Raw genomic sequence first — 27,989 nt, 5'->3', positions numbered from 1 at the left:
AATAGACCCTGAAGGCAGCACTGCACGGTGGCTCCCATGCATGCTATCAACACATTGCATGCTGCTGACTGCTAGCATATTCACAACATGACACTATGCTGGCTATTTCTGTAGCTTAGCATCCTGCAATGAGGACAACATAACAATTTACTTTCGTGTAATATTATTAATGTAGTAGAAGCAGCCAAAATGGTGAAGGAGCAGTTCAGAGAGACAGATGTGGCCAAAAAAATGTGAGTATGACCGAGAGAGGACTCCTGTTAGCCTGGTTAGCTCGCCGGTTATCCACACAAGTTGTTTAGGTAGTTAATATAAGAATAGTTCTGAATTGCCGGATAATTTAGTCGTACTTACATAACGTAATTGTGGAATAGAGTTGAAAGCCTCTATGGACGCATTTAAAAAGTGTGATGAATGAGTAAATATGCTTCATTGAATCTGCATATTGGCAACTAAGTGTCACGTAAACGCTAGTGTCACCCTGTAAGCATGCGTCACCCAATAGTTCAGTAAGTTCATGATGGGATTTCTATAGGTTTTCTTGTAAGCTTTGCCTGTGATATGCTAGAAAAAGTGGTTCCAACAACAATACAGCTGTGATCAGGACACGAACGAGCCAAATACTTTAAGGAGAAAAGTTTGATTAGAATGACAAGAGGTGTGTTTGGATAAGGACAGATGAGGCTTTCAAACCTACGAACATGGTACCAGCTGTCAAGCATAATAATGGCAGCATCATGTTCTAGAACTTTTTGCTACTAGTTTCATCCACTTTTTGACAATGTGCAAAATGGATGGAGTAATAAAGCCTTTAAATCCAGTAAATCCATTAAAGATGCGTCCTGTATAATCATTATGACCTGGAAAAAGAACAGAATAAATCATTTAAAGTTCAAGATTACTATGACTATGACATTGGTTATAAACTTCTGACCAAAGCTGGACCAGAGCTCAAGCAGTCCTGCTTATGTTTCCTCTTGTTACCAACTGGAGGTATTAAACTCTTTAATTTGTTTTTGCTTTATTTTATGTCATTGTTTACAGAAGCCACATCTGCTTTGGCATGAAATCTGCTGAGCAGATGCGGCAGCAGGCCCACATCCAGGTGGTCAGTAAAAATCTCTACAGCCAGGACACCAAACACACTCCACTGGCCTATGGAGTGTTGGACCACCGTATGGTATGACATGGAAGACTTTTTACTTCTGTTAGCAGTGACTCAAGAAAACACCTGAGAAATGCATAAATACAGAAATACAGGGCATGGCCATAAAATATGTCAAATTTTTTTGGAAGTGATTGCTAAAAGGCCTTTTATGTGAAAGTTAATTTACAGTTTCCATTTCCATAAACGTTATAAGATATAGTTATAAGATATACTTTTTTAAATATACATTTTGAGATTTAGGCTCAAGGCTTAATGGAAGTTGTGGTATAAAGGCATGCATATGAGAGAGACATTTTCTTTGTGTACACGTGTGTATACACTTGTATTTATATAGTTTGTCTCTACTTTTCTAAAATTAAATAAAGGAAAGTTACTTTATGAATAAATAAGAACATAATGGTATTGTTTTAAGAGCTTTCACTCTTTATTATGACATCTTTAAACATTTAACTTCAAATATTTTAACATTTGCACACTAAAGCTCCTTTTGGCTGCTCCTTTATTCACAGGGGGTTGTCACAGTGGGGAAGTCCACATGCTTGATTTTTATACCACTGAGCTCTTATATGGGTGTTTGGTAGATTTGCATTGGTGCATCAAAAACAGTCTTGAATTACCCATTGAGTTAATCCTCATATTTCAGCCTTATTTCTCCGATCTCGTGCTTCCTGCAGGGCACCAGTGAGAAAGACAGACCGTGCCTGACATGTGGGAAGAATCTGGCAGATTGTTTAGGACATTATGGCTACCTGGATCTTGAGCTGCCCTGTTTTCATGTTGGTTATTTCAAAGCCACGATAGGAATCTTACAGGTAAATCCAGTGTTTTCTTGTTGTAGTGACTAAAATATCTTACAAACCTTTCATTTTTCCAAGAGTACATGTTTAAGGAATGGCAAGGCACATTTTAAAATAGGATTTCTCCTTTAGGTGTCACTAGAGTGCCATAAATAGGCGAGAAATAAAGAGATTCTTTATTTCTTGAGTTATCATTTGTTGTATTGCCAAATGTTAAAGGTGAAATGATATGCAATATTCAGTTCCCTCTTTCTGATGGGTTGTGTATCCAGATGATTTGTAAGACATGTTCAAGGATAATGCTGACGAAAGAAGAGAAGCTGCAGTTCATGGATTATTTGAAACGGCCTAACCTGGCCTATCTCCAGAAACGTGGGCTGAAGAAGAAAATCTCTGATAAATGCCGCAAAAGGACAGTCTGTCTAAATTGTTCTGCTTTCAATGGTGAGAAGAGACCTTTCCATTTCATAACTGGTTCTTTTTAAAAGCCACCCTGACTTGATTGCTAAATCAATGTGTGTGTGTGTTTACTCTTTAGGACCAGTCAAAAAGTGTGGCCTACTTAAGATCATCCATGAGAAGTATAAGACGACCAAGAAAGTGGTGGATGCTTTTGTGTCAGATTTCTTGCAGTCCTTTGATATTGCCATTGAACACAACAAACTGGTTGAACCACTGCTGACCAGAGCACAGGTGAAGTTTTTTTACTACTAATTTCGTCATATGGCAACACATGGGTCTTATTTTTAAAAAGGACCAAAAAGTAGACCTAATATATCGACATGGCTGTGGCTTACAGTCACTGTATGGTTTATGGACAATTTAGAAAAATATTAAAAGCAATTATTTTAGATGTAAGGGATTTTTAAAATTTCTTTCTATGTATTTATTTATTTTTTAGAAAAATCGATGTATTCTTTGAACTCATTTCTAATTCCCTTTTCAGGAAAACCTGAATCCTCTGGTGGTGCTGAACCTGTTCAGGAGGATTTCTGAAGAGGACATCCCTCTGCTGCTGATGAACCCCGAAGCAGGGAAACCCGCAGACCTTATCATCACCCGTCTCCTTGTGCCGCCTCTTTGCATCCGACCGTCTGTTGTCAGCGACCTCAAGTCTGGCACCAATGAAGACGACCTCACTATGAAGCTAACAGAGATAATCTTCCTTAACGATGTTATTAAAAAGGTATCTTTCACCTGTTTCAGGTTAACAGCAGGGGCAATTAAGATTCATCTTCAAATCATCAATCCTTTAAAAAACAGTCTGTCTGTAATAGAGTTATCAAATGTATTGTTTAATTGGAGATGTCCCACTTAACAAACTCTTCTCTTGCAGCATCGTATGACAGGAGCAAAAACCCAGATGATCATGGAGGACTGGGACTTCCTCCAGCTGCAGTGTGCCCTTTACATTAATAGTGAACTTTCTGGTATCCCCCTCAATATGGCACCTAAAAAGTGGACTAGGGGCTTTGTTCAGAGGCTCAAGGGAAAGCAAGGTATAGTGTTTAATAAAATTTTGGCTAATTTAGCAACATTTAATTTAATTTTTACTTTTTTTGGCACTTGGCAGATGTTTGCTTTTATGTTGCTTGTACATCACATTGACAAATGAAGAGTTTAAGTATCTAAATGACTGATTTTGTCTACTCTAATGGCGACTCAGGTCGATTCAGAGGAAACCTCTCTGGCAAAAGAGTGGACTTCTCTGGCAGAACTGTCATTTCTCCAGACCCAAACCTGAGGATCGATGAGGTGGCTGTCCCTGTGCATGTGGCCAAAATCCTGACATACCCAGAGAGGGTAAATCTTCCCCCATGATTAGCAGAAATAACACTAAATACCCATTTTTGATTTTAATCCTTGCGTGTGTAATACTGTATCTGAATTTGACTTATCTCAAGGTAAACAAAGCCAATCTGGAGCTAATGAGGAAACTGGTCCGTAATGGTCCTGATGTTCACCCTGGAGCCAACTTCATACAGAACAGACACACTCAGATAAAAAGGTGAGGCTTAGGACTTTGTATTTATTTTACACCATACTCTGTTGTATTCTCTCTGCTTTAATATTTAAAATATCCTTTCTTTTTATTAGTCTATACAGCTCAAGTTCATTATTCTATTTATTTTATGTGATGATAATCTTTAGTGGGCACACGTGGAATTTAAATGGTTTAAAAGTACCACTTCCCAAGTGTTTATACACTGACAAAATGGAAAAACAGTAATAATCTAATTTATGACCATGTGATTAAAACTTGATATGATGTGAGAATGTCTGAAAAAGGAGCAAAGTGTTTCAGTATCGCTGCCTGTGGACTGTTTAACTAGAAAGAGCAGATCCTGAATGTAAAGTTTCAGCTGACAAGCTGCTTGTCAGAATTCAAGATCTGTATCTTCCAAACTTTGTTATCATATCCTTTGAAGAACTGAGGCATAAATGTAATCTGAGTAGAAAACGTTCATTTAATGACTGCAGCTGAGACGTTTTCTTGTGAATTGTTGTTGAATTTCCTTTTATTTCCCTTTTTTGTTTTGTTTTTTTAAATTAATTAATCTTTTTTAGTTGATAAAATAATTCTTGGTGAAAAAGAAGTGCGTATCTACTGTTTTTTTGGAAACCAACAGTAAATCATTTTGTTTGTCAGGTTTTTAAAATATGGAAACCGTGAAAAGATTGCCCAGGAACTGAGGATTGGTGATTTGGTGGAAAGGCACCTAATAGATGGAGACATCGTCCTCTTCAATCGACAGCCTTCTCTGCACAAACTCAGCATCATGGCTCACATTGTAAGATGGTTTTTTTTTTTGCCCTAAATACTTGTTAAACTGGTGTTGTGACCATAATTTTCACAGCCACACAGAGAATTATTAACGTATTGTTTTTCTAATGAAAATGATAAAGAAAACAAGATTGAAAATGTTTCATACGATTCTTTTGCTGGTGTGCAAACACACACAAAACATCTTAACTAGGTTTTAGGACTCCTCGTGTTTTATCTACAAAGATCGTAGTTTTGCGTATAGTTTACTTGACGTTATTTCTTACTTTTTACTTGCAAAGTTTCTTTTAAACCCAGTGCTAAGTCAAGTCAATGCACACACATCTAGAAATGTTTAAAGTAGAATACAGGTGCAGTCAAAATAATCTATTTGCACTTTTTTTAATTTAATAATTACCTGTTACACACTGAAAACATGGTTCCTGAACATGGTTTGCATTTTAGCTTTCTCCCTACTTTAAAAAAAATCTTGACTAATGAGAAATATTTTAGTTGGATCCTTTTGAATGACATCATTTTTGGCACTTTTCAAACTCACACACAGGCCAGGGTCAAACCTCACAGGACATTTCGGTTTAACGAGTGTGTGTGCACGCCATACAACGCTGACTTTGACGGGGACGAAATGAATCTCCATCTACCTCAAACTGAAGAAGCTAAAGCTGAGGCTCTTATCCTCATGGGGGTATGTGTCATTATACTACATGGTGTTTAAACAAACTGCACACAGACAGATGTGTTTTTGAACACATGAAAAGCTGTCTACAGGAAACTGCAGTTAGACAGCTCATTATCTTTTCTTTCAGACCAAAGCTAATCTTGTCACTCCAAGAAATGGCGAACCCCTGATTGCTGCTATTCAGGACTTCCTGACAGGTCAGTGCAGTGATGTGTGGTAGCCAACTGTAGATGTTTTTGTATGATACAAGTGTCCCGGTTCTCAAAAGCATCATACATAGATGTATAATGTATGGAAATATTAAGAAAGTAGTTAAAAAATCGGGAGGTATTAAAAAAAATCCATTCTCTACCAGATGGGTGTTTTGCAATATTTGAAAGGCACCTGTTTTTTAATTTCCCGTGAATTAACAAAGTGTTTGTACTGCCTAGGTGCTTACCTCTTGACGCTGAAGGACACCTTCTTTGACAGATCAAAAGCCTGCCAAATAGTAGCGTCAATCCTTGTGGGTAAAGATGAAAGAGTTAGGATCTCTCTCCCTCGCCCGGCCATAATAAAGGTATTCCACACTGCTGAGCTGGTTACATAAGTCCATATTTGTGACCCAGCACTAATAATCTATTCTGTGTCTGTCAGCCCATGGCTTTGTGGACAGGAAAGCAAATCTTCAGCCTAATCCTGAAGCCAAGTAAGGAATGTCCAGTCAATGCCAACCTACGCACCAAGGGCAAACAGTACTGCGGCAAGGGAGAGGACCTTTGTCACAATGATTCGTGTGAGTTTCTTAAGTAAAGACGTCCACCTAATGAAACCAACTGTAAAGCTTTTGTTTGACTACATCTCACATTACAAACACGTCTTTATAGCGATGAAGTTTCAGGAGGAGGCTTTAAAGTTTGATTGTGATTGAAATTAAATACATTTAATGCATTACATTTGTTTGTCAGCAACTACCTAGAAACATTTAATGAAGCCTGTATGAGCAGTAACATATGAGCAAAAAATAAAATTGAGTAATTGCCCGTCGCTAGGAGAGTTCATCAAATTTTAGTGTGATTCCAGAAAATGTAGCAAAAACAAGAAGCAGTAAGCACGTTCCTGAAATTCCTTTGAGGTTTGAGAATGTCCTGTCAGATAGGTGTCAGGTGTCTCGAGGCGAACAGGGTGCAATGTTTTATTCACCTGGTGTTTCTATTGTGGATTTAATAGCATCGCTGTTTGTCCTATTCTTGTGTCATATCCCCAGTTGTGGTGATTCACAACAGTGAGCTGATGTGTGGTAGCATGGATAAGGGCACCTTGGGATCTGGCTCGAAGAATAACATTTTCTACATCCTGCTGAGGGACTGGGGACAGCTGGAGGCTGCCAACGCCATGTCTCGCTTGGCAAGACTTGCTCCTGTGTATCTCTGTAGGTGGTCTACAAGGAATTTACTACTTATTTCTTGGGTCTGATATATGCCAAGATATCTTCTAGTGTCTTGGTTTATATTAGAAAATTCAAAACCCTTTAAGAACAATAAACGATTACACAGAAGGGTTAGCCTGAAGTAATGCAGAATTATTTTTTTAACCTCAACTTTCAGCAAACAGGGGTTTCTCTATTGGAATCGGGGATGTTACACCAGGCCAGGGTCTGCTGAAGGCTAAGCAGGACCTGTTGGATGATGGCTACAAGAAGTGTGACGAATACATCGAAGCTTTGGACACGGGCAAGTTGCAGCAGCAGCCAGGCTGCACAGCAGAAGAAACCCTGGAGGTAGGCATGGGCAATCTGCATCATTGCTGAAACATTTCATCACCGCACGAGATGAAAGCTTTTTCATTTAATTGATACCTTCCCACTACTTCTTGAACACCACACCAGTCGTGAGTCATTCAGTTCTATTCAATCCAGGTTTATTTATATAGTGTCGAATTAAGTACGTAAGTAAGTAAAATTTATTTATATAGTGCTTTTCACAGATAAAAATCACAAAGTGCTTTACAACACGGGAAATGGGAATATAAAAACAATATAACAGTAAATAAAACAATGTAAAACAATAAAACTATAAAAACAGCATAAGAAGAAATTAATCAAATGCTTTTCTAAATAAAAATGTCTTCAGCTGTTTCTTAAAAGAATCAATGGAGTCCGTGCAGCGAAGAGACAGTGGGAGAGAATTCCACAACCGTGGTGCCACAGTCTGAAAGGCCCGATCACCACGAGTTTTAAAACGAGTGCGCGGTACCACCAGCAGTCTCTGATCTAATGACCTTAAAGCCCGAGAAGATGTATGTGGTTTCAGCAGGTCAGATAAATATTGAGGAGCCTGACCATGTAGGGCCCTAAAGGTTAGAACTAAAATTTTAAAATGAAACCTAAAATTTACAGGCAACCAGTGAAGGGAGGCCAAGACTGGAGTGATATGCGATCTTCTCTTGGTGCCTGTTAAGAGACGTGCTGCAGCATTCTGCACAGTCTGAAGACGATTTAAGGCTGATTTGTTAAAACAAGTAAAAAGGCCATTACAATAGTCTAAACGAGAAGAAATAAAAGCATGAATAATCATCTCAAGTTCAAGCTTTGATACCATTAGTCTGAGTTTAGAAATATTCCGTAAATGATAAAAACAGTTTCGGACCAGCTGCTTAGAATGCTGCTCGAGCGACATCGAGCTGTCAAATATGACACCGAGATTTCTAAGGCTTGATTTTACATAAGGGTCTAAGAAGCTGATATGCTGTCTAATTTCTGGGACCATGTGGTCTGGAGCAATAATTAGAGTTTCTGTTTTATCAGAGTTTAGTTGGAGAAAATTGTCATATAACCATTTGTTGATTTCTGTCAGGCAATTACTTAAATTAGACAATTTATAAAACTCAGACATTTTGAAGGAACAGTATAGTTGGATGTCGTCAGCATAGAAATGATAGGAGATATATTTATAGCGCTTAATAATTTGGCCTAGGGGAAATACATAAAGTAAAAAGAGAATTGGACCCAGGACAGATCCCTGAGGTACCCCACACGGCAAAACTGTTGATTCTGATGTGACATGATTCATGCAAACAGTAAAAGATCTCTCAGACAGATATGATATAAACCATTTTAAAACAACACCAGTAATCCCAAACAAGTTCTCGAGTCTGTTTATCATGATACTGTGATCTACAGTGTCAAAAGCAGAGCTGAGATCCAACAGGACCAGCACTGTATATTCTCCAGAGTCTGCTGCCATCAAGATATCACTAGATACTCTAAGTAAGGCCGTTTCAGTGGAATGCAATTTACGAAAACCAGACTGGAAAGTGTCCATAACAGCATTTTTTTCCAGGAAATAGTTAAGTTGTTCTAGTACTACTTTTTCTAAAATTTTCGATATAAAAGGCAATTTGGATATTGGCCTATAACTGTTACAACATTACATTACAACAACAGCTGGCTCAAGGCACTTTATATGGCAAGGTAAAGAGTTAGGAGGTAAAGAAACATAAGAGCTAAGGGAGATGGGACAAAACAAACATTTTGTCACATGCTGCAGTGGTGTGTAAACACCTGGGGAGTGAAGAGTTCAGTGAAGAAGAAATGCTCGGCAGCAGCAGTATGGGCTGATAGCAGTGTAATCGACGGATGGTTCAGGTTCACCTGATCCAGCTTTAAGTATAAGCTTTATCAAAAAAGGAAAGTTTTGAGTCCTAATCTTAAAAGTAGAGAGGGTGTGTGTCTCCTGAACCTAGAGATTTATCCACAGCAGAAGGGCCTGATGGCTGAAGGGTCTGCCTGCCACTCTGCTTTTAGAAACTCTAGGAGCCACCAGTAAGCCTGCAGTCTGAGAATGAAGACTTCTGTTAGCATAATAATAAGTCTTTAACTCCATCTTCCAAAAGCAAGCATGTGCTGTTGGAAGTAGACCTGTTGTAGAAGAACAGAAGAATTAATCAAGTGTTACAGCTGTGGTTTGGTCAGTATTTGTGTGAACTGTAGGCTCAGTTTCATGTTCTTAGCTGACATGAGTGGCACCTGGTGTTGTCCCCTGCAGCTATAGTCAATCTGGTTCAAGGTTTGTGCATTCAGAGATGCTGTTCTGCCTTCATTGGTTGTAATGTAAAGTTTATTTTGCCTTCCTATTAGCTTGAAGCAGCCTGGCCATCCTCTGTCCTGACATCAAAGAGTCATTTTCAGCTAGAGAACTGGAGCTCACTGGATGTTTTAAATTGCTTTTCTTCTCCATTCTGATGCAGCTTCAGCAGATCATCTTGACCATTTCTACATGCCTAAATGCATCACGTTCCTGCCATACGATTGGCTAATTAGACATTTACATTAATGAGAAGATGGACAGATGTAACTAACAAAGTGGTCTGTGGGTGTGCAAAGGAAAGAAGCAAATTGTTCAATTCATTTATGTTATGGGTTTACATTACAGGTAATAGACCAAAGAGGATGGCAATCATTACCTCAGTAGTAAAGGCCCAGATGCACACAGAAATATTAGTCTTCTCTCATTCCACTGATGGATAACAGATAGAAAGTAGGTTTGGTGACAAAGATGCTATTTTCAGTGCAATTCATGTTGCCAAGGAGCAAAGAGTATTAAAGTTTTTCTTCCGCACTGGCAAATTAACAGAGTGACATGGCGAACAAGCAGTCTGGCTCTCAATCCAGCTGATGTGGAAACTACCAAAAAAAAAAAAACGAGTCCATGACAAGGCTCCATCCTGCAAAGCTTGAACTGACCACTTGTGTTCGAGAAAGTTGGAATCAGTTTGATTAAGGCCTTAACTCAAACGGTTAAGGTCATTATAAAAGCCCAGGGAGGAGCAACAAAGTACCTGATCTGATGTCTTTTGTTTTTTTATGAATCCCTATTAGTTTTTTTCTTCCTCTGCTTGATGTGAAAATGAACACACCATTAACTGATATATCTAAATTATAAGTTGTTTGAGGTTATTAAACCAATATCTTTTTTGTCATATCTGTTATTTATTTGCTAAAAACCTGAGAAGAAAGCTGAATGAACATCATCCAGATGTGGTGATTTCATTATTTTCTCCCATGTTATGAATTATAAGCACTGCCAGTAAAACCCAAAACTTTTCTTCAGTTTCTCAACAAATTGACTTTTTAAGATCTAATTTCTATATCTCTTGTCTTTCCAATATTTCCTGTTTGTCTGCACCTTTTGTTCGATAAAAGGCACAAATACTTCCAAAATTGTTCAAGCTCTGAAATCGACTTGACGGTAGGCTGCACATTGGCAACAACTGACCTTAAATAAGATCTTCACTGACAGATAGTCATCATATTGCAGAGGGGCCATTTCCAACGATGATCAGTCCAATCATCTGGGTTTTCATAGACTGAGAAAGAGCAATGTGTTTGGGCTGGGGTAGTTTTTGGAGAGTACAGCACAAAATCATCCAGTTTGTCTGTGGAAGATTAAAAAGTAATGTTGAATGCTGTGATTTGTTCTGTTCATATTTATAGGCTCAGAAAGTTTCACAAGATTTCATTGAAGGTATTGAAGAAAAGGAAGTGTGATATTAAATTTTTATTTTGTGTATAAGAGAAGAACAAAAAATTATAGATGTTGGTGTGCCATCTTTCAAGATCATTTTGTGTGTGTTTGTTAAAAGGCTCTCATCTTGAAAGAGCTGTCTGTCATCAGAGACCGAGCTGGTAGTGCCTGTCTAAGGGAGCTGGACAAGAGCAACAGCCCTCTAATTATGGCTCTCTGCGGGTCCAAAGGTAAGCTAACTGGAAAGCAAACAAAACAAATTGTAAAATCTTCATATAAATGGTCGATGAAGGTGTTGCTGTGTCTACGTGCAGCTGGAAAAAATGTTTTGAAGAGCCCTGAGACACAAAGTGTCTTCTTCTTGTTGTCAGTACAATATTTACATGGATGGATGTTTTTTTTTAGCTCTCTGTAATGGTAAATAGTGAAGGACTTGACAGAGGAAAAAAAAGAAAAACTGTAAGACAGGAACCAAAAGAGCCTGGTTCCATAATCAGATAATACTACAAGTCACATTTTTGTCAAGCTTATTAGCACTAACAGACTTACAACGACACTCAAGGACTCAAAGGACAAAAAGCTATTATAGAAGTTATACAGTTATGTGTATATTATGATTGAAAATTCATAATCATTGCTGCCAGAACAAGAAAACATAATCTTAACTCAAAGGCAATAAAGAAGTAAAATTTCCTCCATTCATATGCACTCTGAGCCTGATTGTTACTGTCAGAAGACAATTTATGTTAACATACTTATACACCATAAAATCCAGGAATATGCTGGCAGTGTTGTCCGTCAGCTACAACATTCTAGCGAGGATGGCGTTGAAAGGTGGGCAGACACAGGAGTTTTATTAAACGTGTGATATGCTAACAGACACTGCATTTTAAATTACAGTTTTAATTGGCCTCACTGCACAGCCAGAACCTGCGACTGTTCTCTCTTCACAAATCAGCTACAAAAAATCACAAAGTGAAGCTCGCATTGAGCATAAATACGAGGCTCAAGGACACTTTTGTCCACCGCTGGCTCTAGTTGAGTGTTTTGGTTTTTCTTTTCTTACTATACGATTTCAAACAAAGTCCAATATATTGGGTATTGCAGACACAGCCATGGAAATAATGACACACTGTCTTCAAATAAAGTGTGTTACAGCCCTGTCACAGCACTGTTACAGCCCTGATCTTTAATGTTTGAACTAACTTTAGTAGCATCAGTTACATTTAACATTTTATGTTCATGAAATAGGCCCTGCGTCACCATGTGAACAGGTGCGATTATTTTAATTGCATTAACAGATTCTCTGTTAATATGCTGGATGTAAGATTGCTATATTTCTTGTTTGCATGACAAAACTCAGTAGGCTTGATAAGCTGTTAATAAAGAGACCGTTAAACTACAGTGTTTCTAGTTGATAGATTTTTCAGGGCTTGCCAACCTGTTAAGTGCTAAATTGTTTAGTGTGTCTCACTTTTTCATCTGTCCCCGCTGTGTAACGCAGGATCCTTCATTAATATATCTCAGATGATTGCCTGTGTGGGCCAGCAGGCCATAAGCGGCTCTCGGGTACCTAATGGGTTTGAGAATCGCTCCCTGCCTCACTTTGAAAAACACTCAAAAGTAAGACCTTATTTATTTGTTGTAATTGTGTTACTATGTATTCCTTAAGTGCCACTCATGTTGTAGTTCTGGATCTGTTTTTTGTGATTTATTAATCAGTTAATTGTTGAGGCTTGTTCTTGTAACTGGAGATTATACGCTACAAACTTTGGTGTTTGACTGTAGACCTGATGTGTTGCATCCAAGGCTCTGACACACTTTGATTATTTCGTAGTATTATTTCATTGTGCTACCCCTGCATCCAATACTCCAAAAGCTTTCATCAATTCTAGTCTCATTATGTTTAGTCTCTTTGCTTCTTTTTTTTCTGAGAAAATAACAGTGCAACTGGATAACAGTTTCTTAGAGCAGCGGTCTCCAACCTTTTTTGCGCCACGGACCGGTTTATGCCCGACAATATTTTCACGGACCGGCCTTTAAAGTGTCGTGGATAAATACAACAAAATAAAACTAGTACCGGTACCGAAAAAAGAAGATTTTTTTCATAACACACGTGAAAAGACCCAGGAAAACCGAGTTAACGATCAAAACGATAACAAAATAACGCTGAAAACCGATAAAAACCCTGAAAACCATACATTTCACACCTGAGCCTCAACTCTCGCGGCCCGGTACCAAGCGACTCACGGACCGGTACCGGTCCGAGGCCCGGGGGTTGGGGACCGCTGTCTTAGAGTACTCAAAGCTCTGTTAATAGCTCACTGATGATTTCTCTACAGCTGCCTGCTGCTAAAGGGTTTGTGGCCGACAGCTTCTATTCTGGTTTGACGCCCACAGAGTTCTTCTTCCACACCATGGCTGGCCGAGAGGGTCTGGTGGACACTGCGGTGAAAACTGCAGAGACTGGGTACATGCAGGTAAGGCTTTTTGGACCCATTTCTTTTGAGCCTTTTCACACAGTTCACTTCTGACGACTACTGCTGACACTGAATCGCTGCAGGTCTTTACTTTGTCCCCAGGATGCTAGCATTTTTTTGTGTGTTATATTTTAAGTTTTTATTGATTTTTTTTTTTCCCAGCAAATTTTCTATTGCACAAAGTAATATTGCCTGTTTCAGTGTTTTATTTATTAATCCATGAGATCATATAAAATTGTGAAAAAAGGAAAAATGTCATCCCACATTCTCCTTACAGTACGTCATTTTAAAAAAGCCTCATTCCCATAATTTAATTTATTTTTTAAATCAGTCTAACTTTGCACATTAAATATTAAGATTTCATAGTATGTAATATTATTATATAATCATATCTGGAGCACTTTCATCATAGCTAATTAGGGTTTCTTATTCATTTACGCGGACTGTGGTTACACACTCATAGTGCAGTGTTGATGCAATTTGCAGTTCCATCGCATGTGTCAGTGTCATTATTATTTTGTGTTGTTTCTCTGTATTTTAATAGAGGCGTCTGGTGAAGTCTCTGGAGGATTTGTGCTCACAGTATGACCTCACAGTACGCAGTTCAACAGGAGACATCATCCAGTTCATTTATGGTGGTGATGGCCTGGACCCCGCTGCAATGGAGGGGAAGGATGAGCCACTGGAGTTTAAAAGAGTCCTGGACAACATTCGGGTGAGTTAATCAGAAATCGACAGCTTGACAAGCAGTGTTTCTAGTCGTACTCATTTTTAGTATGAAACACACCAAATGCACTAAAATATGTGCGAACCAGAGTAGAAGTTAATTTCTTCAGCCTTAAAATAACCCTTACTCTTTGTTTCTGTTGCAGTCACATTTTAATTTAATATTTGTCGGCCATTTTCATGTAGTTGAACTTTCATAAATTGTTTATAGTTATAGTTTGCCTTTTAAAAGATCTCCTTATTTCAGTTGGTTTATTTCAAGGAGTAATTTTAAGATGAAAAAGCCGTGAGAAGCCACTTACTCTGGATAAACATGAGTCCTTCTCATTTATCTTCCTAGCTGATGGTAAAGTTAAAAAATTCAGTGCAGGAATTAATGGGGTAAAAAAGGCGTAAGCACGTCCCAGCCTTTAGAATCTCAATCTGATATGTGTTGATGATTTCATGCATTTATATAAGCAGTGATATGATTTATGTAATTGTTTTGCCTTGACGCATGCTCATGCCCAGTTAAGGAAATCCCAAAAAGTTGATTCTGTTCATCTTTACATTTCATCCCATGTTCTTTAGATGAGTAACGAAATGTTTCTCCTACCAAAAACGCTACGTCCAGATGAACAGAATCAACTTTTTGGGACCTTATTGTTTTATTGTAGTCAATAATGTAGACATAGTACATTTGACAACTTTCAGCCCCCCCACAGTCATTATTTTAGCTTAAAAGTACATTTTCTAGGGTTGCGTAAAGGACATGATCCATTTAGAATCAGCCTTTTCTATTCATTGTATTCAACTTGATAAAGATTACTTTGACTCTTCAACCGTTTAAACTTTTAAAAACAGTTGCTTGTTCCTTCCTACAGCTGTCAGTGTTAATATCATTGCTTTATTGTAGCAATGACCATGATATTTTAATATTAAAGCAGACATGAAGTTTCTGAAAAATCTAATGGTTTCTGCTACTCCTTCTTGGACCTGGTGACTGGTATGATGTGTTACTAATTCCAGAAGGTGGCAGTAATGCACCCACAGGTTACCACAGAAAAACATCTTACTAATTACGAGTTATCTGTTTAAAAAGCCAGGTACTTTGATGTTATAGGCTACTCTACAGACAAAAGTGAAATGCAAACCCAGAAAATGTTCATCAAAGTCCTTCAAGTAATGAAAAAACGTCTTGCACTGAGATAAAGCGCAAACTATGTAAAGGTAACAGATGGGCTGTGGTCAAATGGCACTAGTCTGATCTCTGCTCTCCAAACCTTGACTGTGCAGGTAATTTGTTACCACCTTGTGGGCAATTGGGTGTTACACAAACTAAAGGCTCAACTGACCACTTGAATTCAGCGGATTAGCTGAGACTCCACCCACTAAACATGGTAACTCCAGGGTACAAGAACCCAACGTAATGTCGGCCATAGTGTAAACTCTGAGACTTTAAAATGATTCCACAAAGCAGTGGATGTACATTGGCTACGTCCATCTTTAATGTGTACTTTGTCAAATATACACACAAAAAAGCAGTGTCTCAAAAAGCAAACATAGTTTAATTAAAAAAGGCACATTTTATGGTTTGGAGTACTGGTTTTGTTCAGCAGTGCTGAAACTATTTAAATATTAAAATGTTGCTGTTTTCTTTTCCTGCTACTGTAAACAGTCTGCTTTTGAGCTGGAGAGGCAAAAAACAAACAGCTGAATAGTTGAAATTGCAGCCAACTAATTTCTTACTAACATATTTTCCATCATTTCTGACCTTGTAAGTGTTTAAAATGACTCAAATCAGTTTACTCTGTGGGAAGGCAGTTTAGCGGGCAGAGAATTTTTGAACTGACCTGTAGGATTAACGATTAATTGCTCTATTCACCGTCAGGTCATGTCTCATGTGTACACAATCTGCTGCTTGTCATTGAGGTTAAAAGCGTTGTTGTTTTTCTGAAATCACATTCTAAGATCCAAATAGAAATCACAAGCTTGCAGCATTAGAGGCTCCATATCTCTTAAACTAGGTCATTTTAACTAGGATAACCAGCAGAGAACAAATACAGCTTTTTGTCAGTAATGTTTAAAATAATTATGATAATTTGATGAGTTTAATACGAATCTGTTACTGGAAAGGTGTTCTGATTTGACCAGCTCATTCCCAAGGGCTGTGCAGTCTGTAGACAAATTTTTAAAGGAGCTTGAATAAATATGACAAAAATAATGGCTGTCTTTTAGATACTATATGCTCAAAGCACTGACCCTTATACTGGGGCAGAAAGTATATAGTACATTTTCTTCATGTTCACTTTGAAGCATTTTCAGCTGCTATTAATATCAACCATCATGAGCTATTTACAGCTGAACTGTGAGTGAGTGCTTCTGATCTTCTCTGTTCCTCCCAGGCGGTCTACACGTGTCCAGATGAGCCTGCACTGAGTCAAAACGAGCTGGTCCTCACTGCAGACGCTATCATGAAAAGAGCTGACTTCTTATGCTGTAGAGACAGCTTCTTGGAGGTAAACCCATCACAGTATTTGGTTAACAATGTTGTATAGATTTTTTTAAATTAGGAAATTATGGCATAGCTTATTATGCTTATTATAGCGTAGCTTATTTTGAATAGAGTTTCAATTGAAACTGATTCACAGTAAGCTTAGTGGTTATATTAGATGTTAAAATAAGCACTAAAGTAGCTAGGTAGTGTTTTTCTTGGGAATTGTAAATCATGACTACTTACCACTTTTCTGCCATGTAACTGCAGCAGTAACCTCCATCCATCCTTGGCTTTTGCACCACCCGATTTATAGTCATTTGGGTAACATATCACTAGGTTGTAGTCTGTGTTTTTCGTCAGGTGATGGAACAAAATTGTTTCCACCTTTAGCGAGAACAGGTTACTTGCGTATTTTACAAAGTATTATGCTTAGTTGGAGTTTCTTGAAGAAGCTCCCTTTTTAGGTACCAAAAAAAGGTTATGTGTCAGAGGCTGACACATAACTGTTATTCGCAGACATGCCTGAGGTTGTGCACTAGGCAAATGGCCTTGCTATAGCACTAATATTGTGATATGACAGTTTTAAATGAATAAACATAAGAATTTATGCTGGTATTATGGCGGATTGATATGATATAGCACAACGCTTAGAGGCCACAATATCAAATACACTGAGATAAAAATTCAAAATAAGCAACAACAAACTGTGTTTTTTATTTAGGGTATGAGAGGCTAAGAGTATGTTTTTATTTATTTATTTTTGTTTTGTTTGGTGTTTTTTTTTGTCCTTTGTAGTCTGTGCTTAGAGGAGTCGGACGGTTGGAATGAGTCAGGCGTGCCAAATCATTTAAACTGCTCTGTTCCTCGTTCTGCAGCCAGGTGTAACCCTATAAGACAAAATGAATCTATGTTGATCAATTATTAAATCATTCACTGTTGGAAGTGAGAGGGAGCCTTAATATTTAACAGCCTGAGTCTTTAAAAAATGAAGTATTCTCCAGAAAAAGCTGAAAAGTAGTTTTTACCAAATGATACCAAGCGAGAATGCATAATTACTTTGTTGTGGACTAGCCGAATAATTCATTTAGTGCCTTTGTGAGTAGGGCTGTGCGATATGACCAAAATCTCATATCCCGATATAAGAAATCTATCGTCCTGATAACGATATAAATCACAAAAACGTAACATTTTCTGTAAATTCTGTGAATCTCGGGCAGCTTGTCTTGCATGAAGTGTTTCCAGCTGGGCGTCATGTTGCTGGAGTCGAGTGTTTTAACCCATGCATGAAACTATACATTTTTAGACATAAGTTGTAACAGTCGCCGTTTTCTTTGTGAGTATTTATTACACGGCGTACTGCGGGGAAAAGCCTGTTCTAACGTTTGAGTCTAAGGTCCATTTTTCAGCACCCAGCGGCTCTTTTTTACTTCTCATCCGTAAATAATCTGCTCTTTCACGTGATTCAATTTATTTTGAAAAGTCTCAACAGGATCTTGAGCTTTATTGTGAAAGGTTTATGTGGAACATAAACAAGCGGACACGCGATGCTGTTACCGTCGTTGTTGCTAACCACAACGCATAAAAACAGGGCTTGTCTGTCCATAGTGTGGTTATATTAAATATAAGAGAAAGAGAGAACTTTAAGAAATTAATATAGCCACTACAGTGACCATCAAAACGATGAAAAAATATTGCCGTAAACAGTTTATTTTGCGACACCACAAACAAACGATAGCGTAAAATGAAACGATAGACGTTTTTATATCGTCATCCGATATATATCGTTATATCGAACAGCCCTATTTGTGAGTTTTGTTTTATTCTTTATTGATTTATTACGGCCTTCTGTGCAAAAAAAATCAATGTATTTTTAGTGGGATTGAAACATAAAGAAGTTATAGGATTTGGTATTAGGACAAATGATTGTGGATAACAACAATTATAATAGTGAGTGTTTAAATTATTGAAGCAGTTTGACAATTCGAAAAGTTTTCCCGTTTAAAATGCATGATTATTGTCGATAATACATTTTATTGATGAAACTTCAGTTTATTTTCGGGGCCATGTATTAGTCACCTATCATTAATTTAAGAATCTGATTTACTCTGCGAATAGAAAATGTATTTCACCTCCTGCGGCCATGGTGCACCGCTACCACAAACTAACCACACAATAAAAAATCGATTCAGCTCACTTGGGCTTCAGTACCCTTTGACAGTATTAAAACTAAAAAGAGAAGCACAAATGAATAATAATAATTTTTAATCAAATACAGAGACATGCTGTCATCCAAACCCAAAGCCAGCTGCATGCAGTTAATGGGTTTTCTGATGGTAACAAACATGACTCTTTTCCCTTTTATGAAGGAATTAACTGACACAGGCGCAGAGAAGTACCTGGAGGTACAGTTATCAAGCATGCGGTGAATTTTGAATGGCGTGTCAGTGAGAATTGGAAATCATTAGTGGAATAATCCTGCTGATGCTGTTGTATAATAAAACAGCGCCTGATGTTGTTCTGTACTGATTTTCCAACATCTGATTGCTCATTTTAAAGTGTTGCTGATGTTTAAAAGAAGACTTGTCAGTGTGTTGTACTGGGCGCTTGAGTTCTCCACTCCTTAACAGTTTGTGATTTCTAACAGCTGCATGACAGCCACATTTGTTGTTGAGGATATGTTTGAGTTTGGAGGTGGAATTTATTCTCTCCTCTCTACTTTAGGCGATAAAGAAATTCATTAAGAGCATTTCAGAAAGGATCAAGAAGACTAGAGACAAGTACGGCATCAATGACAATGGGACTAGTGAGGTAGGTGTCACGCAAGGCTTAACAAACTTCAGCCTCACAGCATTTGAATCCTAATTGGTAATCTTTCTGTCTTGTATTTACAGCCAAAGGTTCTTTATCAGCTGGATCGTGTAACTCCTACCCAGCTGGAGAAGTTTCTTGAAACCTGCAGAGACAAATACATGAGGTACAAGACTCATATCCAAGTTTGAGGCTTGTTATTTTTGTTTCTCGGCTCCATCTGTCCGTCCATCCCTCCATTATGTTACCACAGAGCCAAAAATGGTTGATCTTTGGTTTTTAATCATAAAAAATGTCCCTGTTACTACATACGCAGCCCAAAATATAGAGAACAATTGAGAGGAAATTTGTAATCAATTCTGATTGAAGCTGGGGAGGAATGAACAGCTCATCTATTTTAAGAAAATGAAAAGGCAATGCAACAAACACTTAGAAGTGTACTGAAAGGTTTATTGAAAGTTTGGTAAGGATGTGGAGTTGCCAGAAATATTCACTCAAAACCAAACTATAATGGTTGTACTAGAGAAAAAGTCAGAAGGCTTTATGCCATCAGAAACCGTGCAGAGTGACTGGCCATCATTGTTCCTGTGACAGCACTGCGCTAAACTCTGCTGGAGCTTGAAATAGCGTGCTGTGTTAACCATGTTTTTTGTGATTTCTGTTTTTAGAATCAGCCTAGGGTTAAGATTTAGATTTAATTTTAAGTGGTTGACTTTGTTTCCCAAATGATCATTCATCTTTTCTGAGAGCTGTTAAAATGACATTAGTTTAAGTGCAACTCCAATTTTACTTGTCAGTTTGATGAAAGCTGATTCGGCTTAGAGACTCTGTCTTGTAATATATATATTTTTTTCTTTTCGTTTCTCGATAGAGCTCAGATGGAGCCAGGATCAGCAGTTGGGGCCCTTTGTGCCCAGAGCATTGGAGAGCCGGGTACTCAAATGACACTAAAAACCTTTCACTTTGCCGGTGTTGCATCAATGAATATCACTCTAGGAGTGCCTCGCATCAAAGAAATCATCAACGCCTCCAAGAACATCAGGTATGATATTCAATTATAGAGATGTCTCATTATATTCCCTCTGTCATTTGCGCCAAGGACAAAAAGACACATATACCTCACAATTGAAAGTTGGCCATGGGCTTTGTCTTGATGTCTTTGAAACATCGCTGAAAATTACTGCTGCAAGATGGAGTAAGAACGATTTCAAGACCTCCGCCTTCCTGAATGGAAGCAATTCTTCTGTTTGACATTTACTGTCAGACGTCAGTGCTGGATTTTGCAGCTCTAAAGCTGCCTATTCCACTTTTATTGTGAGAATATATTTGATCACTTGCTTCAATCCATGGCTTACACACAGAATTAGAGCAGTTAGCAGAGTGAGCTATGCTTGCCCATGGTGTTTTGTGTCACAGTAGTGAATACATCCCTAATTTGTTTTGAATAATCTATTGAAAATCCACTCAGCACTCCTATAATCACGGCTCATTTGGATGTGGAAGATGATGCTGACTTTGCCAGGCTGGTGAAGGGGAGAATTGAGAAGACTCTTCTAGGAGAGGTAACCTGAACCAATCAGATCCCCCCCCCCCCCTTTTATTTACAAATCAAAGCTTTGAAATCATTACTAAGGGATGTCAATGGTTCAAGTAGAGGTGTTGTTTTTAAAAAAAGAAAAGAACAAGCTGTACAGAGCTGTAATAAGGTAGGTTCTCATTTTGTCCTTTACAGATTTCTGAGTACATAGAAGAGGTTTTCCTTCCAGATGACTGTTTCATCTTGGTGAAGCTGTCACTGGAGAGAATAAGACTGCTGCGACTGGAGGTACCACAGCTTTATTACTTTTTCTCCCACTTTGTGTGAACATCTCAGGCACTTCCCCCTCCTTTCACACCTCTAAATTAGTTCTGAACTAGTGCACCTGGGATATTAATCTATAGTTTTAATTGTCATTTTACGTAAGCTGTGATACCGTTGTGCTTGTAAAAGTAAGTATGAGGCCTGGGAACTCGGGGATACTGTTAAAACGGACTGTCCAGCGCTGCTTAGACTTCATTGTATCCTCATTTCTACTATTTTTAGCTTCTCAATTATATTTGAAGAAGAAATAATGTTCATTTTTATACCTTCAGTGTTGATTTCAGGATGTAATTCATCCTGCATATTTTCAGTACATGTTGGGGTTTTGGTTGAACTGCTTTAGAATAAGGGAAAATCAAAACATGTTTTTATACTCTCACTTTTTGCTTTATGTGCACTTACAGATAAGTCTGCGTAGCTTAAACCATTGGAACATTGAATTCTTTGTTTTCTCTACTTACTAAAATATGATAACACTGCATTTCTTTAATAGTAGCAGCTACAGCACAGTGCTCTGACTCATGAGTGCCTGCAGGTTAAAGATAAGTGCGTTTTGTGCGGCGTGGAAAAGAAAACAAGCTGTGCCTTTGATTTCTCGTCTCTTCTCAGGTAAATGCAGAAACGGTGCGTTACTCCATCTGCATGTCTAAACTGCGAGTCAAACCGGCAGACATCGCTGTACACGGGGAGGCGGTGGTGTGCGTGTCTCCTCGAGAGAACAGCAAAAGCTCCATGTACTATGTGCTGCAGTCACTAAAAGCAGAACTTCCCAAGGTGAGAATGTCACGTGTGCAATGGTTGTTTTCTTTTGTGCACACATGCTTTCTGTGTGCAAATTGAATTCAAGGTCAAGGCCGGTCAGGGCTTCTTACCTATGGAAAATTCATGTTTAGAAAGCACAAATGCTGCATTGTGATTTCTGCCGATGTCTGAGAATACTGTATGGATGTGGAGCAGCTGAACGCTTCACTGTTTACTTCAGCTACTTCCTAAACAATCTGTAGTGATAAATGTGGAGTGCACAGTGTGTGAGGCGTGCAGATTTTGAGTCACTGAATGGCAAATTTGTTCCTTTGTGATACTGGGTTTTGCCTTTCATAGGTAAATTGAGCAGTAGTTTAATTGCTCTGTTCAATAAAATATTTAAGACTGCGTTGCTGTGAAAGCAGAGTGTTTTACAGTGGACCTGTTGTGCTCATTCTCACTGCTTTACTTTTATTCTTTCACTCTGGTTTAAGCACTAAGTCATGCAGCGTTACTCCATTAAAGTATATTTATTGTGTTCTTGGCCTTGGTGGAAACCTTTAGTTCATCCTCTATTTAATAGCAAAAATCAACTTTATTTTCTCTGCCTTCCTCCTTCCCTTTGAACTGACTTTCTTATCATTGTCTTACCCTTGTAAACAGATAGTCTGAGCAGCAGGTGGGGAAGGCTGCTGTGAAAGTGATAACCATATTAAACCTTTAACATAAAGTGTATCGTATTTCATATTTTATATCATGTCTTGGGTTTTTGAGGCCCCTACATCATTAGTGTGATTATTTATTAACCCTAACTGTGACCCCCATTATGTTTTTGAGAAATAAATTGACCCATAAAACCAATATATGCATTTAAATTCATTTTTGATGTTGTTATTGTGTTGTTTTGTTTCTTTGTTTGTTTTTACCTGAAGGCTTTCCGTTATTTGGTAAAGATTTAATATGTCACTGTGAATGTATGACAGAATATACTTTTCAGTACATGTTCTGAACTGTTTAATACTTAAAGTGCACTCAAAGCAGGGATAACATGGAGTCCTGTGTATTTTCTTGTCTTAACTGTTTGCACTTACTCATTTGAAAGGTGGTGGTTCAAGGGATACCGGAGGTTGCCCGAGCTGTCATTCATATTGACGAACAGAGCAGCAAGAGTAAGTACAAACTCCTGGTGGAGGGGGACAACCTGAGAGCGGTTATGGCGACACATGGCGTGAACGGAAGTAGGACCACTTCAAACAATACTTATGAGGTATGAATCTTTTTTTTCCCCCAGTGTCAAATGATTGTATATCATACATTTTTATTGATATAAAAAAAAGAAGAATGGGGTGCAGAAGTTTTATGGTGAATTTTCTTTTATGCACACAGGAGGCTCAAAAGTATACATACAGGCTCAAATATATACACAGGCTTGTAAAATGGACCGATTCTTATATAGCGCGTTTCTACTCTCCCGGAGTACTCAAAGTGCTCTATACAACATGCTTCATTCACACCAGCTCATACAAGCTCTTCTAAACTTCTAAAGTGCAAACTAATGAACATTCACACTCCGATGAACACATCAGAGGGCAACTTGAGGTTAGTATCTTGCCCAAGGATATTTGTCATGCAGACTGGGAAAGCCAAGGATCGAACTGCCAACCTTCCAATTCAAGGTCATCACGTCTTTTCCTCATAATGGAGGAAAAGACGTGATGACGTTGAATGCATCATGTTATTATTTCACTGTGTCCTTATTTCAGGTGTACATAAGATTTGACTTATCATTGTTGACATTTCAGAGTTTTCTGTTTTTTACCTTATTTTTCTTCCTAACATTAGTGAAGCAAATAAAAACTGGTGTTGAAGGCATCGCTGTTGGACATTTCAAAAATTACCATTGGCTCTACTATCTGAGCCAATGGTAGAGCCACCTTATACAATATAGGGGCTTGTGTATATATAACCTTTGCAATTTGCTATAAGTTATTTTACCAAATAATCTTTGGTAAAATAACATTTAGCAAATTGCATCTTGACCACAATTTTGGCTGAATATCTGCCCACTCTTGGGAGAATTGGTAGAGTTGATTGAAATTGGTTGGTTTTCTGCACAGACCCTACGTTTAAGCACAGTTTAGAAATTACAGGCCCAGCCATTATGCCACCAGAACCATGCCTGTCAGCTGTTACAGCGCTCTTTGGTTTTCTTGTTGTTGGAATGGTTAAATGCTCAGAAATGGGTGTTTGTGTGCCCAATTCCTTTTGTTTTTAAAGTTATTAAAGATGTGTCTTGAACACTTATTTACCCTGGAAAAATAGCAAGTGAAAAAAATTATTAGAAGCCCAAAATTACCAGGCTATTCATTCCCATGATGAGAGTAGGATCACTCTGAAAATCCAAGCTGAAGATTTAAAAACAAAAAAAAGCTTTAACTGCAAAACTGAAGCATTAACATTTTGGCTGTCATTGATGGGCAAAAACATTTGCACAGTTTTTCATTCACTTTGAATTAAATTGTCATCATATTTGTATCTAATATTGTCCCTAAGTGTTATCGTTTGGTTAGAAATGAGTAGAAATATGTGTTAGAGGCTCATCAAGTTTTCTTGTTATATGATACAAGTTAAAAAAATTAATTAATAAATTAATTAACAAAGATGCAAGATAAGCAAAGCTAGTTTAAAAGCGTTTCAGCCTAGATCAGCTCTCACTACTTTGCATTAATGCTTTTATCTAACAACACAAAGCCTGGTCCATGACACACAGGCTGTGAGACAAAAGGACTCTAAGAGAGCTGGAAGTTGTTGCTGCTGCTACACTGAGTATTCAGCTGTCCTTGTAGGCTGGCAGTTTTTGATATCTCCATCACTCAAATAGAGCACTAAGTTTTCTAATACATCCACTCTTGTGCGTTTAAAATAAATGAATTTCTTTGATGAACGTGTTGGCTCAAAGTGCATGAAGTAACGGACACGTTTTAAAATGTCAACTGTAAAAAAAAAAAAAAAAAAAGGAGGAGGAAAACAATCGCATAAATTATGCCAGCTGAAGGAACTGAGAACACTTTCAATTGGCTGTGGGGAGTCTGCACCAGGGCTTTTTAAAATGTGTTTGTTTTTTAAACAAGCTTTTCTGTGCACTTGATAGGTCGAGAAGACCTTGGGCATTGAGGCTGCTAGATCCACAATCATAAACGAGATTCAGTACACCATGGTGAACCACGGAATGAGCATTGACCGACGTCACGTCATGCTTCTTGCAGATCTCATGTCCTATAAGGTAAGAACCGCTGATCTACATACATTACATGAATTAATATCCTTTCATCTCCTTGTAGGGGAACTAATGTGACCATCTTCTATCCTTAAAGGGTGAGATCCTGGGAATCACCAGGTTTGGTTTAGCAAAAATGAAGGAGAGTGTCCTCATGCTGGCTTCTTTTGAGAAGACAGCCGATCATCTCTTTGATGCTGCCTATTTTGGACAGAAGGACTCAGTTTGTGGTAAACTGCTGTTTCATCTGCATAATGAAATTGATCTTCGTGGCTTGACTGGCCTGTTAACATCCCCGTGTTCCTGTTTCAGGTGTGTCTGAGTGTATCATCATGGGGATTCCAATGAATATTGGAACAGGACTATTTAAACTGCTTCACAAGGCTGACAGAGATCCCTCTCCAGTCATAAGGCCTCTCCTCTTTGACAATCCAGACTTCCATTTACCTTTGATCACATAGCATCAAAGGACAAAACAGCAGGGATGTTTCAAGGTTGTTTTTTTTTCATAGCTGACAAATATTATCTTCAACTAGTACAGAAGTGCCTGCCAATGTGTCACATCATTTTCTGTTTGGGGATTTAACAGAAAACGGGATTGCGTATTTTTGTTGGTTGATAAACTGTGAGAAGACTGAATTTCATTTTAAAAGGCTAGTAGCCCTCCAGATAGAATTACTTATTTAAGTTAAATTTTGGGTAACAGCAAAAAAAGCAAAAATTTAAACACTTTAAGGTCATAATCTTGTGTTCCTGCACTGATCACACTGTGAAAAGCATTGTTATAAACAGGTGTCTCGCTAACATGAGAAAGATTACCTCTTAATTATGAAACAGAATGGATTTCTTCTGTGCTGGTACTTAGTTTTGCATAATGTATGAACTGCTTGCATCTTAGCGTTGCAGCTTCTCCCACATCGCAAAGCTCATATTTGGTTGTTTGACATTTTTATTGGGTTTGTTTTTTCTTCAACATTCAGTTCAAGAGAAGTTCAGTTTGTTCATCTTTTTACATCTTGTAAGAAACCTGTTCTTATAATAATGTAAATAATGTAATAAATAAATTACTCAAAGCCATGTTCTTTGGTATTTACAGTGATTTCTACAGCAGTGTTTTAGGGTCATACCATCCAATTTAGTGTGCTATTTTTTTTTTTTATTTGAGTAGCCTCAATTTACAACTATGTCTTTTTAGAGTCCTTATTAGTATTTTCTCATTGTATCTAGTGCAGAGTCCAGCCATCCAGTGAAAGGATTATATATGAGGAGAGGTAAAAAGAAGTTCCACTTTGCACCATTCACACTTAAAGCTATAGCCCACTGAGACTCACCAGATAACCTAACGCATACGGTCACCTGCTGAACAAGTGAGCTAAATTGGCACCTTCTTATTAGTTTACCTTTAACTGATTAATTCACTCAAGCTGCTCTGATGGCAGCTGTAGTTTGGCTGATCCCCAGTTTCTTTCATTTGAATGTCTGTTACTTGAAGTAGCTGCAAATAAGCACTCATATGACTGTATAGCCTAAAAGCTCATGGTTAAAAAGCTTTTAAATGGCCTCCTTATATTTCTAAATTAAGAATTTGAATGCAGTTGCATTCGCTGAAACTAATGTGTAATGGCTAATGAGTTATCTTTGTGCTTTTCCCCATGTAGTTAAATTTGTTTTTCAAGGAAAAGCCTTGAATTTTACTCATGCACTTTTTTGCAGTACTGTATCAAAAGTGAGTTTTGCTGTCAAAAGGAATTCTGACTCTAAAAAAATATCCAGAGACCTGGAATTTACAGAAAGAGCTCTTTAATGCACAAGAAATAATTCATGAAATAAGCAGTAATCGATCCGGTCTTCTCGTACACAAATATAGCCTGCTCATGCTTAAGTGATAACATGTCGCACACAGCGTGAAAAGGGTTCACATCTGCTCTCACAAAGAGTGAAGCACCACACTGACTGGATGCTCTTTGACAGCCTGTGTCTGTCCTCCTTTTGTCTCTTTCTAGCATTTTGCCAGTCAAACTTTATGACACACACCTGTTTCCTGTAATTCCAGTCACGGCCTTTTAAATGAACGACGGGTTGATTGTCAGTGCAATCTTTAAATCCTGCACAGTTGTAAAAAGTAAAGCCAATCTATTGTTACCAGCACAGACTACTTACCACAGAGCGCTTTAGTAACCATAGAGAGGAATATTTTACTACTTCAAGAGCATAAAATACTACTGCTTATGTGAGCTTTCTCTCCAAGAGCTAAGATTTGACAGACATTTATAGCCTTTTACTTCAAAGCCATAAACTACAGGATAATAAGATATAAAGTGGAAATACTACTGAAAATGAACAGCATATTTCTGCCTGTGACTCTCCAAAGAAAAACAGCAGGGGCTTTCTCCTGATTTACTCTTTTATCAATCAGAGCATTGCTCAGTGCTGTGTAAATTTGTAAATCAAGAGGTCCCATGACACAAAGACAGTGCTGTTTCAACAGCTGAAATGATTGAAAAAGGCTGCAGAACACATCAAAATTATCCAGACCGCCTAAAGCATCATTAGGGCCCAGCTGTTTAAACTAAACATAGCTTTAAGCACTGCTCTTTAAGCACTGCTCTTTGACGTGTATATATACACACATATATACACACACACACACACGTATATATATATATATATACGTGTGTGTATGT

The 27,989-nt window shown here is 38.0% G+C and overlaps 1 protein-coding gene across 1 annotated transcript; it reads left to right on the top strand.

Moving 5' to 3' along the window:
- Positions 1 to 20: 20 nt before the first annotated feature.
- On the top strand, positions 21 to 26,382 carry polr3a (polymerase (RNA) III (DNA directed) polypeptide A). Its single transcript, XM_084937539.1, has 31 exons — positions 21 to 233; positions 1,045 to 1,180; positions 1,843 to 1,980; positions 2,238 to 2,409; positions 2,504 to 2,658; positions 2,912 to 3,151; positions 3,302 to 3,464; positions 3,632 to 3,768; positions 3,870 to 3,973; positions 4,616 to 4,757; positions 5,295 to 5,435; positions 5,557 to 5,626; positions 5,861 to 5,988; positions 6,066 to 6,204; positions 6,676 to 6,840; positions 7,016 to 7,188; positions 11,052 to 11,163; positions 12,438 to 12,556; positions 13,276 to 13,413; positions 13,958 to 14,128; positions 16,524 to 16,637; positions 19,337 to 19,423; positions 19,507 to 19,589; positions 20,295 to 20,465; positions 20,892 to 20,985; positions 21,156 to 21,248; positions 21,894 to 22,058; positions 23,131 to 23,295; positions 25,180 to 25,311; positions 25,403 to 25,535; positions 25,618 to 26,382. The coding sequence occupies exons 1-31, from the start codon at positions 190 to 192 to the stop codon at positions 25,764 to 25,766; spliced, it is 4,173 nt and encodes a 1,390-aa protein (XP_084793665.1). The 5' UTR covers positions 21 to 189; the 3' UTR covers positions 25,767 to 26,382.
- The last annotated feature ends 1,607 nt before the right edge of the window (positions 26,383 to 27,989 follow it).

This window comes from Perissodus microlepis, chromosome 8, assembly GCF_051167445.1.
Source record: "Perissodus microlepis isolate ML-2025 ecotype Zambia chromosome 8, ASM5116744v1, whole genome shotgun sequence".
NCBI classification, from domain to species: domain Eukaryota; kingdom Metazoa; phylum Chordata; class Actinopteri; order Cichliformes; family Cichlidae; genus Perissodus; species Perissodus microlepis.
The sequence above is the reverse complement of the archived record's forward strand: the minus strand, read 5'-3'. Positions and strand labels throughout refer to the sequence as shown.